The 14,554-nt window shown below is 38.9% G+C and overlaps 1 protein-coding gene across 1 annotated transcript in view; it reads right to left on the bottom strand.

The window, feature by feature from the left end:
* Positions 1 to 14,554, bottom strand: part of hpse2 (heparanase 2) — a 75,804-nt gene that overhangs the window by 58,672 nt on the left and 2,578 nt on the right. Inside the window, exons 2-3 of the mRNA XM_084735758.1 lie at positions 14,331 to 14,485; positions 12,253 to 12,414 (exon numbers count right to left, since the gene is read on the bottom strand). Of these exons, the coding sequence (XP_084591884.1) occupies positions 12,253 to 12,414; positions 14,331 to 14,485 (317 nt within the window). The remainder of the gene's footprint in view (positions 1 to 12,252; positions 12,415 to 14,330; positions 14,486 to 14,554) is intronic.

Below are 14,554 nucleotides of genomic sequence, written 5' to 3'. Positions count from 1 at the left end.
ATATATAAAGATATGTCTTATATCAACAAATTTTTCTTATTCTGTTCATGCTCAAAATCTACTGAACTCCTTTTTACTGATGATGACTCAACTAGACTTTAATCTCTCCCTACATGGAAAAAGAGATGCTTTCCTTGAAGACACACACCCACACACGCATGCAGAAAAACCGCAAACATTTGTGTGACGCTAATGAGTGTGTTAAATTCCAGTCTAAAGAAGAAACATTAGCGCAACATTCTTAAACACCAGGTCAAAACATCTCTCTAAACAGTGTTTACAGCTTCCTAGCCCCTTGCAAACCTCTTGTTCCAGTCCAAGCTTTACACACAATTAATACATATGGACAGGCACACACACACACGCGCACACAAACACAGACAAAGGGCAATCTCATAAATAACGGATGACAGCCTGAGAGTCAAATTAAGGAAATAAAATGTGTCTCGCTGGTAATGAACGCGGCATGTTTCCCCTCAGGATAACAACTTCATCTGGACTCACACACATACAGTGAACACACAGACACACACTCGAGAGGTACCAGCATTCCTCCCACAGGTCCATCCCATTGGTACGATCTGGCTCAGAGCAGTCAAGAACACAGTGCCATGATTTGAAATTTGACACAAAACGTATGTTTTCTAGAGTTCTGGGGAAAAAATGTGGAGGTTGGATGTCATGCCAAACAATCATAGGAGAGGAAGGACTGCTTTCAAACATTTCCCATGCATCAGGCTATTAAAATGACATTCGTTTGCAGGTTGCTGGCACTTGTCTCGGGGCATATTGCAAGCACATGGAATTACATGTTATGTCCATCCATGATTTAAACACTCTAGGTATTCTTTCGATCAAGGAAAAGCAGACACTGTTCTGATCTGTGTAGAGCATGTGGAAGGAGTAAAAAAAAATAAAAAATATGGCACACCAAAAGTTTCACACTGAGCTTACATCATTGTAGACTGACAAGTAAGACTGAAGAAATTGCATGTAATAAATTCAGCCAAAAACATGTCAGTGGTCATGTAATTTTCTATATATATTCACGTTCTGACAGAGCTCCTTTGTCTGAAGATACTATTCTGTGTTATACTGTAAAAATGCCTCCACGTGTGAAACTGTAGTGATTACAAAAGTGTGCTGCGGGGCTTTGGCCTATTTCTGGGTCCAAGCTATTCCTAGTCATGACTAACATGACTAATCCAATCATCCAAATTATTTAAAGGATAACTCTTATTACAGATACACTTAAAACCGAACATGACTTTAAACACAGCTGTGCTAAAAAGATGCACATGGTGGCCAAGGGCACCACGTGGACAGTAAATCTTTACAGCCGGGAAGTTCAGTTGCAGATAATGTCTTTGAGCAAAAAACATTCGAGTATGTCTTGTTTCACACAGATATCAGCAGATGAGATACACTTTAAGTCAATATGCTTATATAATGCAGAACAGTATGGTGCACTCTTTCATGATTTAATGTTCAAACTGATAACCATGTTGGTGATAAAAGAATCTCTTTCTATTTTACTTTAGTGTTTGCTGAGCAATATATCAATATTATATCAATAATGTGATATGACACTAGATATCATTTTAGATTTTAGTTGTCATTATATTATGATAAGGCATGAGTGATGTCTTTTTCCGGTATTGTTCTAGCTGTTCGATCATCCGGCCCTGTTTTGCTCAGTAGCTGCCAGGCCTGTTTGGCTCTACTGGCCAGACTCAGACACTCTTTGGTCTTCCAAATGCAACCACCGCATGCCAAAACTTAAATTTGCTGGACCTGGTTCATGCCAGCAACATTGTTGGCAATTTTCTCACCACTCCCTGGTCTGGCTTTAATACATCATCAGTGAGTGGATAGTTGGCATCATTTAGTCTCATGCCGCAAACAATTTGCCATGAAACCCTTACTGACCAAAATTCTAATCCAATTTGCAAAAAGCTCATTCAAAAGGTCATTCAGATTTCAACTTGGTACTTTCATGGAATCCATTAGAGTTCAGTTGGTTTGTTCATATCTGACCACAGACGAATCACATCATCTCCTCTCTCTGTGTGTTTCACATTGCCCGTCTCTCTTTGTCAATTACTAAGTTGAAACAGAAGAAAATGTGATGAAACTATCGAGATCTACATGACTCTTCTCACATTTGCGAATAGCAGTAGCTTTCTTTTATTTAACCAATTAAAAAAGCACAGACTGACATGCATATTCCCATTTCAAAAATGTTTGATTTCTGTGCTTTGAAAGACTTACGGTAAATACTATCCAGAATCAACAACAGTCTCCCAGACACAGGTGTAGCAACAGTGGAAAGGACATGATGTCATTCTTGGGAGGTTTTCAATGTAAAACTTGAAGAAATTATTTCAGTGTGCGTATGAGTAATTTTTAAACATTTTCAGGTCCACTGTGAACAATTTATGGAGATTTATTGGCAGAATATGGACAGGAAATTAAATATAATATTTCGGGCTGTCCCTTGCTGCCAGTTGAATCTGATTTGGCTGTACAATATGAATATTCGATGATTCTGTTCTTTCAGTGCAGTGCGCCACATAAAATTCCTATATCAGCCTACATGAATATGTTTTAACAGTAAGACTTGCATTTTAATGCCTTTTCTTCATCATCTATATTGTCAGATTTTCACTCCAAGAAAGTGTAGGTCCTCCTTTAGTTCAGTTATAAAATCAGCATACATGCAGAGCTTCTCTCCTAGGCTGTGGCCACTGCTCTCACCGTGAGTTAAGGATTTATATTTCAACCAAACCAGAACTGGTGATTGTTGGAACAGTGGAAGGATGAAACAAAACGTTTTTGGTGAGTTTTATTTAGTTTCTGTCAAGCTTGAATGAAGCTGAGGATGATGTTAAAATTGCAGCTTTCCAAATGGAGTCTGGTTAGTTTGGTGAGAGCAATAAAACAGCTGTTTCGGGTTAAAAAAAAACATATCTGACATCCTTAGAAAAGCTCACACTGCAGCAATCTTTTCTATAATGTCATCAGACACAAATAACAATCTATGTCTTTCAGTGGCAAAAACAAGCATGGGCCAACAAGCGAGCGTTACAAGCCCTACATGCTGCGCAGAGCGCTCTGGTAACCTGGCCGACAGCACGTCACCTGAGCTCTGTTTCTATCACTCTCCTCTGCTTCCATCACTGTTAGTGTTGTGGTTTATGGTGTTTTAGAGTTTGTAAAGTTTACAGTCAACCATGCTGTTGCACTGTTATTGTAATGCACACTGACTGACAAAAAAACAAAACAAAAACAAAACAAGACTGCTCGAGTGGAAGGATCTCAGTTGACTGATGGGTCTCTGGCAGGTGATTTGAATCTTTGTCTTTCATGGGGAAACCCAAATAATATTCATGTTTTCATTCATGTATAATCTGCAAACTCATCGCTATATCCCACTGCCACACACTGGTCCTGAATGATAACCATGATAGTTTTGATCACTATTATCATTATATGAGATTTCATACCATTTCATCTCTAGCTAAAATAGATTTGTTTCGTTTATCTTTGCATCACAGCGACAAAGAGAATCTTAAAAGTGCTAAAAAGGATAAAACAATTTAACTACTCATTCTTGAGGTGAGAGATGAATACAGAACCTCTCTTCTAAAGACAAGCATTTAAAATTCATTGACATAAATGGTTAAATAGACCCTCTTGATAGAGAAAGATATTCATCTTACTTCAACTGTGTGGACAAATCAGAGACAGAAAAATCTGTGTTGAGTAGCTCAAAGTTTGGAACCACTGTTGGAGCTCACCGCATGTATTCAATGATGTTCTAAAGCTTGATGTGTTTGTATCAAAAACATCAGTGCTTTTCTTACAGCAGATTTATGAGTTTCGACTCCTCTCAACTGTTGGCAGTACTGCACAGCAGGGTTCCAGGTCCTTGTCTTTTAATAGTACAGTAAAGCTATCTGCAGTGTGTAAAAACATACACACAACCTTAAATGTTCTTTGTTTTACCTCTGCTCTTTCCAAGATCCACAGTGACTGCTCATATCCAATAATATCATTACGGATATCAACAAGTCAAAGCAGATTATATTGTTTCACCCTCCGCCACAGCAACCGGCTGTACTGCAGTGTTTCCGTGTGAAAACTGGCTTGAAAGACTCCAAAATCTGCATTCAGCAGTGAGTTTGAGATGGACCTGGTACTGAGGCAGTGGAATCCATCACAATTCACGCCTTGTGTGTGAGTGTGTACACATGTTCGCTGAGGGAATTTTAAACAAAGAGATAAGGCAGGCGTTGGAGAAAAAAATCCTACTTCATCCTAACAAAGGAGGTTTAAACATTTAGGAAAGGGTGGCTAAAAGGCTGGGAGGAGTCGTATAGCAGAACTAATAGGAAGGATAGAGCATGTTTCCAACTTTTGCAAGAAAATATGTTTTGATTTTCAAATGAGTAAAAGCAGAAGTTATAACTAGAGGCCATCTGACTATAGACAGCTGTGCCAGTTTGTTTTGATGAAAACATTTTTAAGTGATTCACAGATGTTCAAATTCCCCTTTCTAAGCCTGCTCCTAATGTTTGGCTTTCCAGACTTTTAACCTTCTGCCTTACTTGTATGTCCTTTTTTAATGACTCATGCTTATTGTCAGTCTTCTCCATTATTGCATTATTGTGAGACTTTTGCAAATTGAAATTCTGACGTGATAATTGAGCAACTATAAAACACTGGTGGACCAGAGAAAAGGGGCACATATTTTCTTCTATGCTGTGGTCCCATTGTGTTTTCCAGCTAATAAGTGCCACTTAAAGGTCATCTGCAGCTGGCTCCTTGTGGCACGTGGAGCCATGATTCTACTCTGAGTTCCCTCCAAATCTCAGAGGCCCTCACCCTCTGATAGCTGCTGTCCACCTTACAAAATCCCTAAAACTGCCACAGCAGTGAACTGGCCTATCCCTTTTAATCTGCACTCATTTTGCTAGCTGCTGACTCACATATAACTCTATGCTATTTCTCACATTTCAATGGGGCAACTGAACAACACAGATTGGTTGTTTGCACATCATAGAACATAGGGATATGATTGGCTGTTTATGAGCCAGGGCTGTTAAATGAAATGAATGTGAACTTGCACATCACAGTAGTTTTAGTTTAGTAGAGAATTAGAGAAAGACTGTGTTAACCTTTAATAGAAAGGTGAAAGTTAATTGAGGTCTGTGATGAGATGCAAACTCCCCTCCCCTACATGAAAATGCAGATTTGTCCAACATAGATGTACAACCTTCTGTCAATGCCAGAACCTGCATTTGTGAAGGTCAGCACATCTGAGGTGAAAGAGTTGAGTTCAACTTTGCCCGCAAAACCTGGTGGAAAATCAGGACAGCATGCAGCACTATGCAGCTGCTGAAATGTTAGGTTGCATGGGCTACTACCTCAGCTGAAAATGATGGTCTTGCCCCATTGCACTTGCACGTTTGTTGTGAAAGCAGGGTTACATTAGTATTGCTTCACACTTCTATATTGTGGTTCTTTCCATGTTTCCTTTCAGTGGAGCCCTGCAGCTCTCCAAGAGAGGCTTCTGGCTGTGACTGCTGCACCTCTGTCAGTTCAAAGAGAGGGGCTCAGGTATTAGTGTCTGCTGTACTCTCAGCAGTGTTTACTTAAGCCTAACAACTGATTAGACACTGTAAACATTTATGTCAATTGATACTCCGCACGTGAGATCAGACTAAGAAAGAGAGAAACCAGAGAGCCCAAGCCATGATGTCAGGCTGCATGCCATCTGTCTGATCATGGAGCCAACATTTGACTCATATATCATTAAAATAATCATTTTCAATGTGTTGCCTCTAACCAAAACTTATCAATAAAACTATAAGCCCATGGATTATGTGTTGTGTTGTCAAACCAGGCTCTTGCATCCCTTTGTTTTTACTATTGTCTATAAAACATAGAAGTCTCCTTGCAACACTCCGCCATAATGGCTCTTCTGCTCCAGGTTCTGCAGAAATCTACTGATTTAAAGCACTGCTACATTTACTCTCGCATGAATAATGTATAAACCAGTCCACTCAGGTTTGTGAAATGAGAGGTCATGAATGGAAGTCTGAAAATGCTTCACCTTTTGCAGAGATCTTCACTCTCCGTTGAGCAGCTGTGAAACCTTAGCAAGGTTTACAACACCCCAATCATCACAACTACAACAACCAGCTATTTTGGCTCTTGTACTTTATAGATGTATTTACTTTCTTTGAATCAGGCTCTGTCCTATGTTAAATTCCTGCTCATCTTCCATCTGGGTTACTGCCTTCCTGAGGACATGCCCTACTTACTTAGCCCCTCCGTCTCATCCAGATGGCTAAAATAACTGGCCCAGTAGCATTACCTCAGTGTCCAAGGTATTTTTCAGCAAATAAAAATTCCCAAATAAAACCTTCCTGCATGAGGGCACTCATCACTTCTAATCATAATGTTTTTGCATTTATAGTCATAATATAAAGAATTACTTATTTTTTCTGTATTTACAAGGTACATGCACCAGCACATACTGTGGGTAGAAGTGTCAATCACAAGTTTCATTACAGTATTACATTAATTCTTTGGGCAACAATACAATATTTGCCTGTATCACAAATTCTGCCACATTACGATTTTGACTTGATTCAATTTATGGGTTTGCGATCAATATCAGACAATATCATGTCCATTTAACACATTCAGTTACATTTAACTCACAAAAAGCAAAAGTAAATTCTAATTTGAAGATTTCCACGCCGAACCATTTCAGACATTTATGACAGACATGCCATAGGAATTTCAAAGTAAAGGTGTATCTTAAAGATGACAATATAGATTGATATTTTCGCTTTGCGTGGATTTGCACTGGATCATTTCACACTGAATCAATTTATCGCTCTAGATCAATGTATCATTACATCCCTAACTGTAAGTATACATTTTTTTTCTTTATGTATATCTGTGAAATGTGCACATGTGATGTACAAATTAGGCTTTGATGATAGTGGTGGCAGTACACCAGGGTATGCCCCAAATACCCTCTATTTACCTGATAGGGGGATGCTGTAATGTCACTAGGGGTCAGTCTCTGCGCTGCAGTGCAGCTGAGCAGACAAGCATGGCATACAGGGTTACAGGACTAACTAGCAAAGAAGAACATGCCTCTACCCCTATTTGAAAGTATTTTGGATTTAGTCCCGATGATAAAGGCAACATAGCAAACACTGCAAACTACTTATTGGTCAGAGGAGGATACCATAGAGATGTGGCAGGTTAATTACTGTCTATGGTGGCAGAGAGCGACAGTGAATGCATGCAGAGCCAAGGAAAAGGTAAGCACTGAAGTTGTCAGTCTGGCAGTAAAGGTACAGTTTAGGTTTAGTTTATCAGTGAATAAAAGCTGCAGCTTTCAGTGCTCCTGAGCGTGCATGCATTGTTTCCCAGCAGCAGGACTAGTGTAGCTATGACAATCAGCTCCACCTACATTAAGCGAGCACTGCAGTACAGTGGAATAGAGTTGAGTTGAGCTGTTTTACACAAATTTTAGACAAATACCGTCATGATACCATATACCCTGGTAAAATGTCAGGAAGGTTTAGATACCGCCCTAGGCCACGTTTCTCAGTTTTGATGTACCTTAGCATTCTATGAGGGTTTCTAAGGTGTTCCTTAGTGAAAGAACTTCTTTTCCTATTCCTCAGACTATCCCTTAGCAGGTGCCCTTAAGGGAGAACTGCTAAGGTACATCCTGGGCTGTAAACTGTATTTCACTGTAGTTCATGCACCGGTTGATCATTTGTAAAGTAGACGCAACAAGGGGGCTTTTTCTGTAGTGCAGTCATTTATAGATAAATACATAAACAGACTCATAAACAGAAACAGAATGTGCTCCAATTGATTAAATAATGTGTAATCTTAAAAATCATCAAAGAAAACATTAAAAGAGAAATCCTTGATACAAACAACAGAAATAGCAAAACAGGTTTCCTATTTACTGTCTCACGAGCAACTGCAGACTTTATAACTGAAAACATCCTATGTTTGACACTTGCTTCTCCAGTTTCTCTGTTTTGGAAAGATTTTCTTCTCGTCCGTGTTCACAAATATTGATTGGCCGGCCTTAGACGACAAGAATAACACAGTATAGGAATTCCTAAATGGAGCTGTGTTTATCCTTCAAGCCTTAAACACACGGATGAGGCCTTTGAGGCCTGCCTCATTCTCAAAGGTGTCAAATAAACATAGGACTTTCACATGAAGTCACAATATACACAGCTAAACCAACAGTAAACATTAGATAGAAAATGAGGGAAAGGTGTTAAGTTGTAGAGAGGAAGGAACAGAGACATGATCCCTGATGGAGGGTTATACTCCTGCAGAGAGACATGAGATGATGTTGACTGTGACCTTGTCTGAGCTCAGGGTATGTTCTCAACTTAATTCCCCTGCTGGATGTGTGTGGCCATGCATGTGTGTGTGTTAGCACAGACTGGCCCCATTATTGCATAGCTCTAACAAGCCTAGGTCAAAGGTCAGACAGTGGTGAGTGGAAAAGGATGGCGCAAGACTGTTAAAGGTCCTTTAAACAACACCTGCCTTCACACACACACACACACACACACACACACACACACACACACACACACACACACACACAAACACACACACACGCACATGCGCACACACACACGCACACACTGATTGTTACCAGACCATATTTAAACACATCCCTAGTACTCCTGTTACTCTCCGCCACAGACATGAGAGGTCTTTGCAGTTTTTAGTTTATACAACATGCTTGGAGTTCAATAATGAGACCATGACGTAAACATGTTCACACTTTCAGCACTTTTTCAGCATCATCTGTGTTTATTCTGGTGACTTATTTCCTAATGAAAAGAGTCAGTGTATGTTAAATTGCACTAGAGGCAACTTTTGGTACCATAAAAAGAAAACGGCAGCAAATATCTGTCAGACTTTTGAACATTTCCCAGGGGCAGACCTGCAGCTTGTGTCTGTGCTTGGAAGAATTAAAGGTTTCTGTGAGAATACTTCACAGTAAATTGGCTTTGGGTAAATAAAGTCCTTCTGCTTGGCTTCGCCCCCCCCCCCCCACTCCCCACCAAACAGTCTGATAACAACTATGGCACCTGCTCAAAAACAGCATGGCGCCGCTGTCTGTCTCTCAGCTCCACTTCTAACCCTTAATAGGAGCCATCACATCAGGATCTCACGTTTAAAAAGACAAAATCCTCCACAGGGCTCTAATCTATCAGTAAAATTATGCAAAAATGACTAGTATGTAGGAAAATAACATTTGGTGGTGATTCATTATCACTATAAGTCATACTGCAACAACATTTTCAACTTATATTTCATCATACACCCACCTATAAAATCAGATTTAATATTTACTTTTTAAATTTTAGGCATTTAACCAAAGAGCCGGCATAACAGTAGAATATGCCTAAAGGAGCTATGCAGATTTTATCATCGGTAAATCAATACCATGTTTATTTTTATTTGAACTTCACAAGCAGCGTCTGCAGGCCTCCATGCTGCAGCTGAGCAAAGTGAGCAGTGGTAACATCCCTTTTGTGACTGGAAGCAAAAGGGTTTATGGGAAATGTGGTCATAATTTTGAGAAACATTAGCCCTACACCACCATGTGTGAGACAGAGGCTAGTTGTCTCAAGCATGGTTGTATTAGTCTACAGTTATCTCCTTCAACAACATACAACAATTCAGATAAAATGGGTGTTTGGTTAAAAATGCTTGAAATAAAGTCTGGATTAACAAAAGCTTAAGAGATTTTTATGTTTTGTGCTATGGCATAAAATACCTCACTCATGAATTTTGAAGCTTTTACAGGTCTTATAAACGGCAGTTGCTAACAAGCAGCTAAATGAAACTAAAGAGGTTGCTGTAGACATCAAACATCATAATGCCGAACACTGGTCATTTAGTGGTGATGTGAATTCATGTGACTGTGGTGCAGTTTCTTTAGCCCAGTGCCTCCCAGACTGGGGGTTAATATTAGCTTTTTACTTCTGGCAATTGCATTTATGCTTCAACAATCATAAAAGTGGTGTTTAAAACGTGTCAGTATCAGAGACGTTTGATCGTAACAGAGCTTATTTTCTGTACTAATTCAAATGCAATGGAAAAATTCCACTGGCTTTTAGTGGGAGGAAAAAGAGCAATACTAACTTTCAGGCAGGCGTACAAAAATATCCCTGCAGTATTCTATTGTCTGAGACTTTGGTCATTTTGGTATTTTAGCCTAGTGACATTGTACTGCAGTCGCAACATTGCGCTTTGCCAGTCTTAAAGGTTGCGGGAAAGTGCGGCTGCCACTAATGATTAATTTCATTATTGATAAATCTGCCAGTTATTTTCACGATAAATAGTTTACTCGTTTAGCTCATAAAATTACCAAAAAAATTTAAATATGCACATCACTAATCTGCAGAGGCCAAAGTGACATCTTCAAATTGCTTTTTTTTGACAAACCAACAGTCCAAAAGGCAAAGACTCTTCATTTGCAATCAGAAATGACAAAGAAAAGCAACAAGTCCTTACAGTTAAGAAACTAGAACCAGCAAATGTTTGACATTTCTTTTTGAAAAAATAACTGAAACAATTAATCAGTTGTTGTAGGTCTATGTGAAAGTCACTTGGTATCATTTTCTGCACTTATCTGCACTGCAGCATGAAATATATATTCTAAAACATGCCTCTACCTGCCTGGCCATCATATCCACATTATTGTACTGTTTCTCAACGCCATTTGAAAACAAATATCAGCATGTTTAATCACAAATATATCTGATTGATGAAAACTGCAAAAGTATAACTGACATTTGAAAATGTCGGTCACACATGAAACATTGCTAACTGCAGCTTTTAGCACAGTTTCAACACTACAAAATTAATGATGCGATTCAAAAGTATATACGTGACTCCTAAACTGAACTTCTTAACCAACCCCTCACACGAGCAGGTCCAAATTCTTCTTCTATGCATTTGTCTACGTTGATAAATCTAACAAGTCCATGTTATGACTGTTGCACTCGAGACTACTTGAAAATATGCAGGCGATACATGTTGTTCGTATCCGCCTCTATCAGCCATATGGCAACACACAGAGGGTCACTTTGTTCCGGGGAAGTGAGACTTTCTGAAAACATGGAAAACAGAACACACTCGTTCTGTGTGTTTAATTACCAGATGACCAAACTGGGTTCACTTGAGGTAGATTTGGGCTCTCTTTTATGTTATTTATCAATGTCTTTCAAAATGCATGGCAAAATATTTCATATTCCTCTGGTTCTGCAGGGAACATGGGGTCATGTACATGTTAACCATTTAAAGGCTTTGTTAGTATGACTTTTACTCCTACATAGAACAGAATTAATGTATTCTCTTTTGGGTTGCTCGTCAATTCCCATGTCCGCAGAACTTTGAAGACTCACTTTCTGGGTGGTTCTCTCTTTTGGAATAAACACCCTACCCACCCAAAAAAACACTCCCCACCCACTGTCTTTTCAAGATGCTGAGGAGGATTGAAAGTATGTGTGTTTCTGTTTTCTCTGCAGTTAAGACTTGGAATAGCATTTTTGTTCCTTTTGCTTGTGGCTTAAAATTAAACTTTTTATACTTTTCTATTAATTGCTTTATTTTCATTTGTTTAGCGTCTAGACTTCTAGCTTCAAATTATCCTCTCATTTACCTAAATGAATCAAATAACTTTTAATTTGGATTTCTTAGCTGTGTAAAACCACTGCCAAGCACAGGTTTATGGACAATTCCACAAACTACAGCACTTTTAACACAAATTCCTTGTTCTCTTTCTCCTCCTTCAGTTCCTCTTTTCCATCCCAGTCAATCACAGCAAGAGATAAGAAACGTGGCCCACCCAAAATCAGGACTCCAAAGTCGCTTCTGCGGTCAGGTTGAGTTAACCAGTGAAAACGTCAGCGCTCTGTTTACTAGTCTCTGCTGCTGCACCCCTCTATCCATCTCCACATTCCTCCTTTACAAATTACATTTGTCATTCTGAAAGCTGATGTTTCCATTGGCATGCTTTGAACCTTGTGCGTGCATGTGTGCACACATGCGCAAGTGCATGAATGTGTATGATCTACAGGACTTTCAAGTCCAGACTATGCTATGGAAACAAGGACAACATGTTTCTCTCACCAAAAATGACCTGTTTTTGTGTGTGTGATCTCCTACCTGTTAATGTGATGTTGCTGTAGATGTTGGACAGTTGCTCTTTCAGCAGGACGAGCTGCGTGGTGGCGGCCTTCTCCCGCTGCAGCTCCAGCATTATGTCCGGATGGTTGGCCAGTTTACAGCCCTTCTGCTTGTCCAGCGCAATGTCACTGCGGACTATATCTGCAAGCCGACACAGATGGAAGAAATGAATGCTGCTTTAATATTTTTGTTGTTTTGGATTTGAACAATGTTGTACTTATGTTGCTCTTTTTAATCCAAAATTATTATGTACCACATAAAAGTCAAAAACACTTTTATGTGTTCAGTTTGTTTTAAAGTGTGATTTGCAATTAAAGACTGGTCTGCATATTGAAACCTTAAAGGTTGTGTCATTTTCAAAGGAGATCATTTCAATATAATTAAAAATAAATAGATATTTTTTGGCCTTTAGTCCTATTTATCCACCTTGACTATTTTGGTGTCAGTTGCAGAGTTTGGGAGATATCGGCTGTAGAGATGCCTGCCTTCTCTCCAACATTATGGAACTAGATCGCACACGGTTTTTGGTCCTCAAAGCACCAAATTAAAAAAAAAGAAAAAAGAAAAAGAAAAAACCTTTGAAAAACTCAACAGCACTGTCTCTTTTCAAAAATCATGACCCGGTTATTCCAGTTAATTCAACAACAACCTAGATTAGAGCTGCAATGATTAAGTGATTATTAATTGATTATCAAATTAATCTAATTTGATAACTATGTTGATAACCAATTAATTATTCTGAGTCATTTTTTGATTAAAAAAAATGTCCAAAATCTCTGATTTTAGCTTTTCAGATGCGCATATTGTTGATGTGCATGCTCTGCGACAGTAAACTGAATATCTTTGGGTTGTGGACAAAGAAAGACGTTTGAGATAGACCAAACAACTCATTTAATTGATCAAGAAAATAATCAGCAGATTAATCAGGAATGAAAAAAATTGTTAGGTGCAGCCCTAATCTAGACAGAAAAACAGCATTATGGCTAAGAGAGAAAATACGTATTTTGATGTTGGGATCCTTTTAACACACATCTGTGTCTTCTTTCGACACATGTTATAATATGCCAGTGGTTACAGACTTTAAAAATATATGTGCTGCTGGAAACTAACTCAAATGTGTTTGATACCAAGCTACATCAGGGCTCAACAATAAGGACTGATCATTTAAAATGCCATGTTAGGCTTGTAAATTTAGTAACTAACTTGCTTGATTGCGCAAGCTGTAAAAAATAACTGTTTTTATTATCGATTAACTGTTAAAGTACTTTTTCCTTTGAAAAATGGCAGAAAAGGCTATTTATTATCATGCAACTCAATATTCTTGTTTATCATATTGGATTTTGAAAACTGGGATGGACATTTTCACTATTTTCTGACATTGCGGCTTTAGATTAAACATGACAATGAACTTTAGTCTTTGATGTCATTTCATAACTGCTAAAAAATAAGCCATTTTGTTCAGGAGCAAAACATGAACGTTGAGCCCTGAATGTATCATTACTATTACACATATACTCAATTGGGATTTTATTGGCACCTATAGCTAAAACTAATGCAGTATATTATAGTAGCCCTACAATAAGCCCCAGCTGCGTGAAGGTTATACTGTTTTAAAGAGATGTTAATTCAACTTCATGGTGGTTTTGAGGTCTCTATTTGAGGTGCTATTAAATTGTAGCCTATTTTAATGCTGAGAAGTGTTTCTAATATCTTGTCGACCCCGTTTAGCGAAAGTAGACAAAAATCACCTTTCTAAAACAGTTTTTTATTAAGAACTAACGTGTAACTTTCTTTAAGATAGATACGATTCATTGACATTAGTTACTAAACTCATAACTGACTGTATTTTACGGGAAAGTGGGCGCTTTGTAAAATTAACAGCGTAACCGTTGGAGAAAGTGATAATTCTGCACTAAAATTTATTTTGTGCGTCTGACTGTTGACTCAAACAGGAAAAACACGGACAGACGAGGAACAGACGCCCACGCAGCCTCATAAAGTCCGTCAAAAACACACTTTTAAGCGAGAGGAGGAAGAGAAATGTCGTGTGCAATCACCGTCTTCGTAGTTCTTCAGGTAGTAGTCTGGTCCCGGGCCTCTGAACTTAGCGAGGTTCTTCTGGTTGTTGAACTGCAGGAAGTCAGAGCGCTTACCGCCGAAACGCAGGAAGGCAGGCGACAGGCCGCGCGCCAGGGTCACGAGCCGCTTGGAGCTGCAGACACACAGGACAGAAAGACACCGACTTAATGACTATTGATTATTAAGAGTCACGAAGCTGCGC

The sequence above is a fragment of the Lutjanus erythropterus genome, chromosome 14, assembly GCF_056507025.1.
Source record: "Lutjanus erythropterus isolate fLutEry1 chromosome 14, fLutEry1.hap2, whole genome shotgun sequence".
Classification (NCBI taxonomy): Eukaryota; Metazoa; Chordata; class Actinopteri; order Lutjaniformes; family Lutjanidae; genus Lutjanus; species Lutjanus erythropterus.
This window is presented reverse-complemented; position numbering and strand designations above follow the sequence as displayed.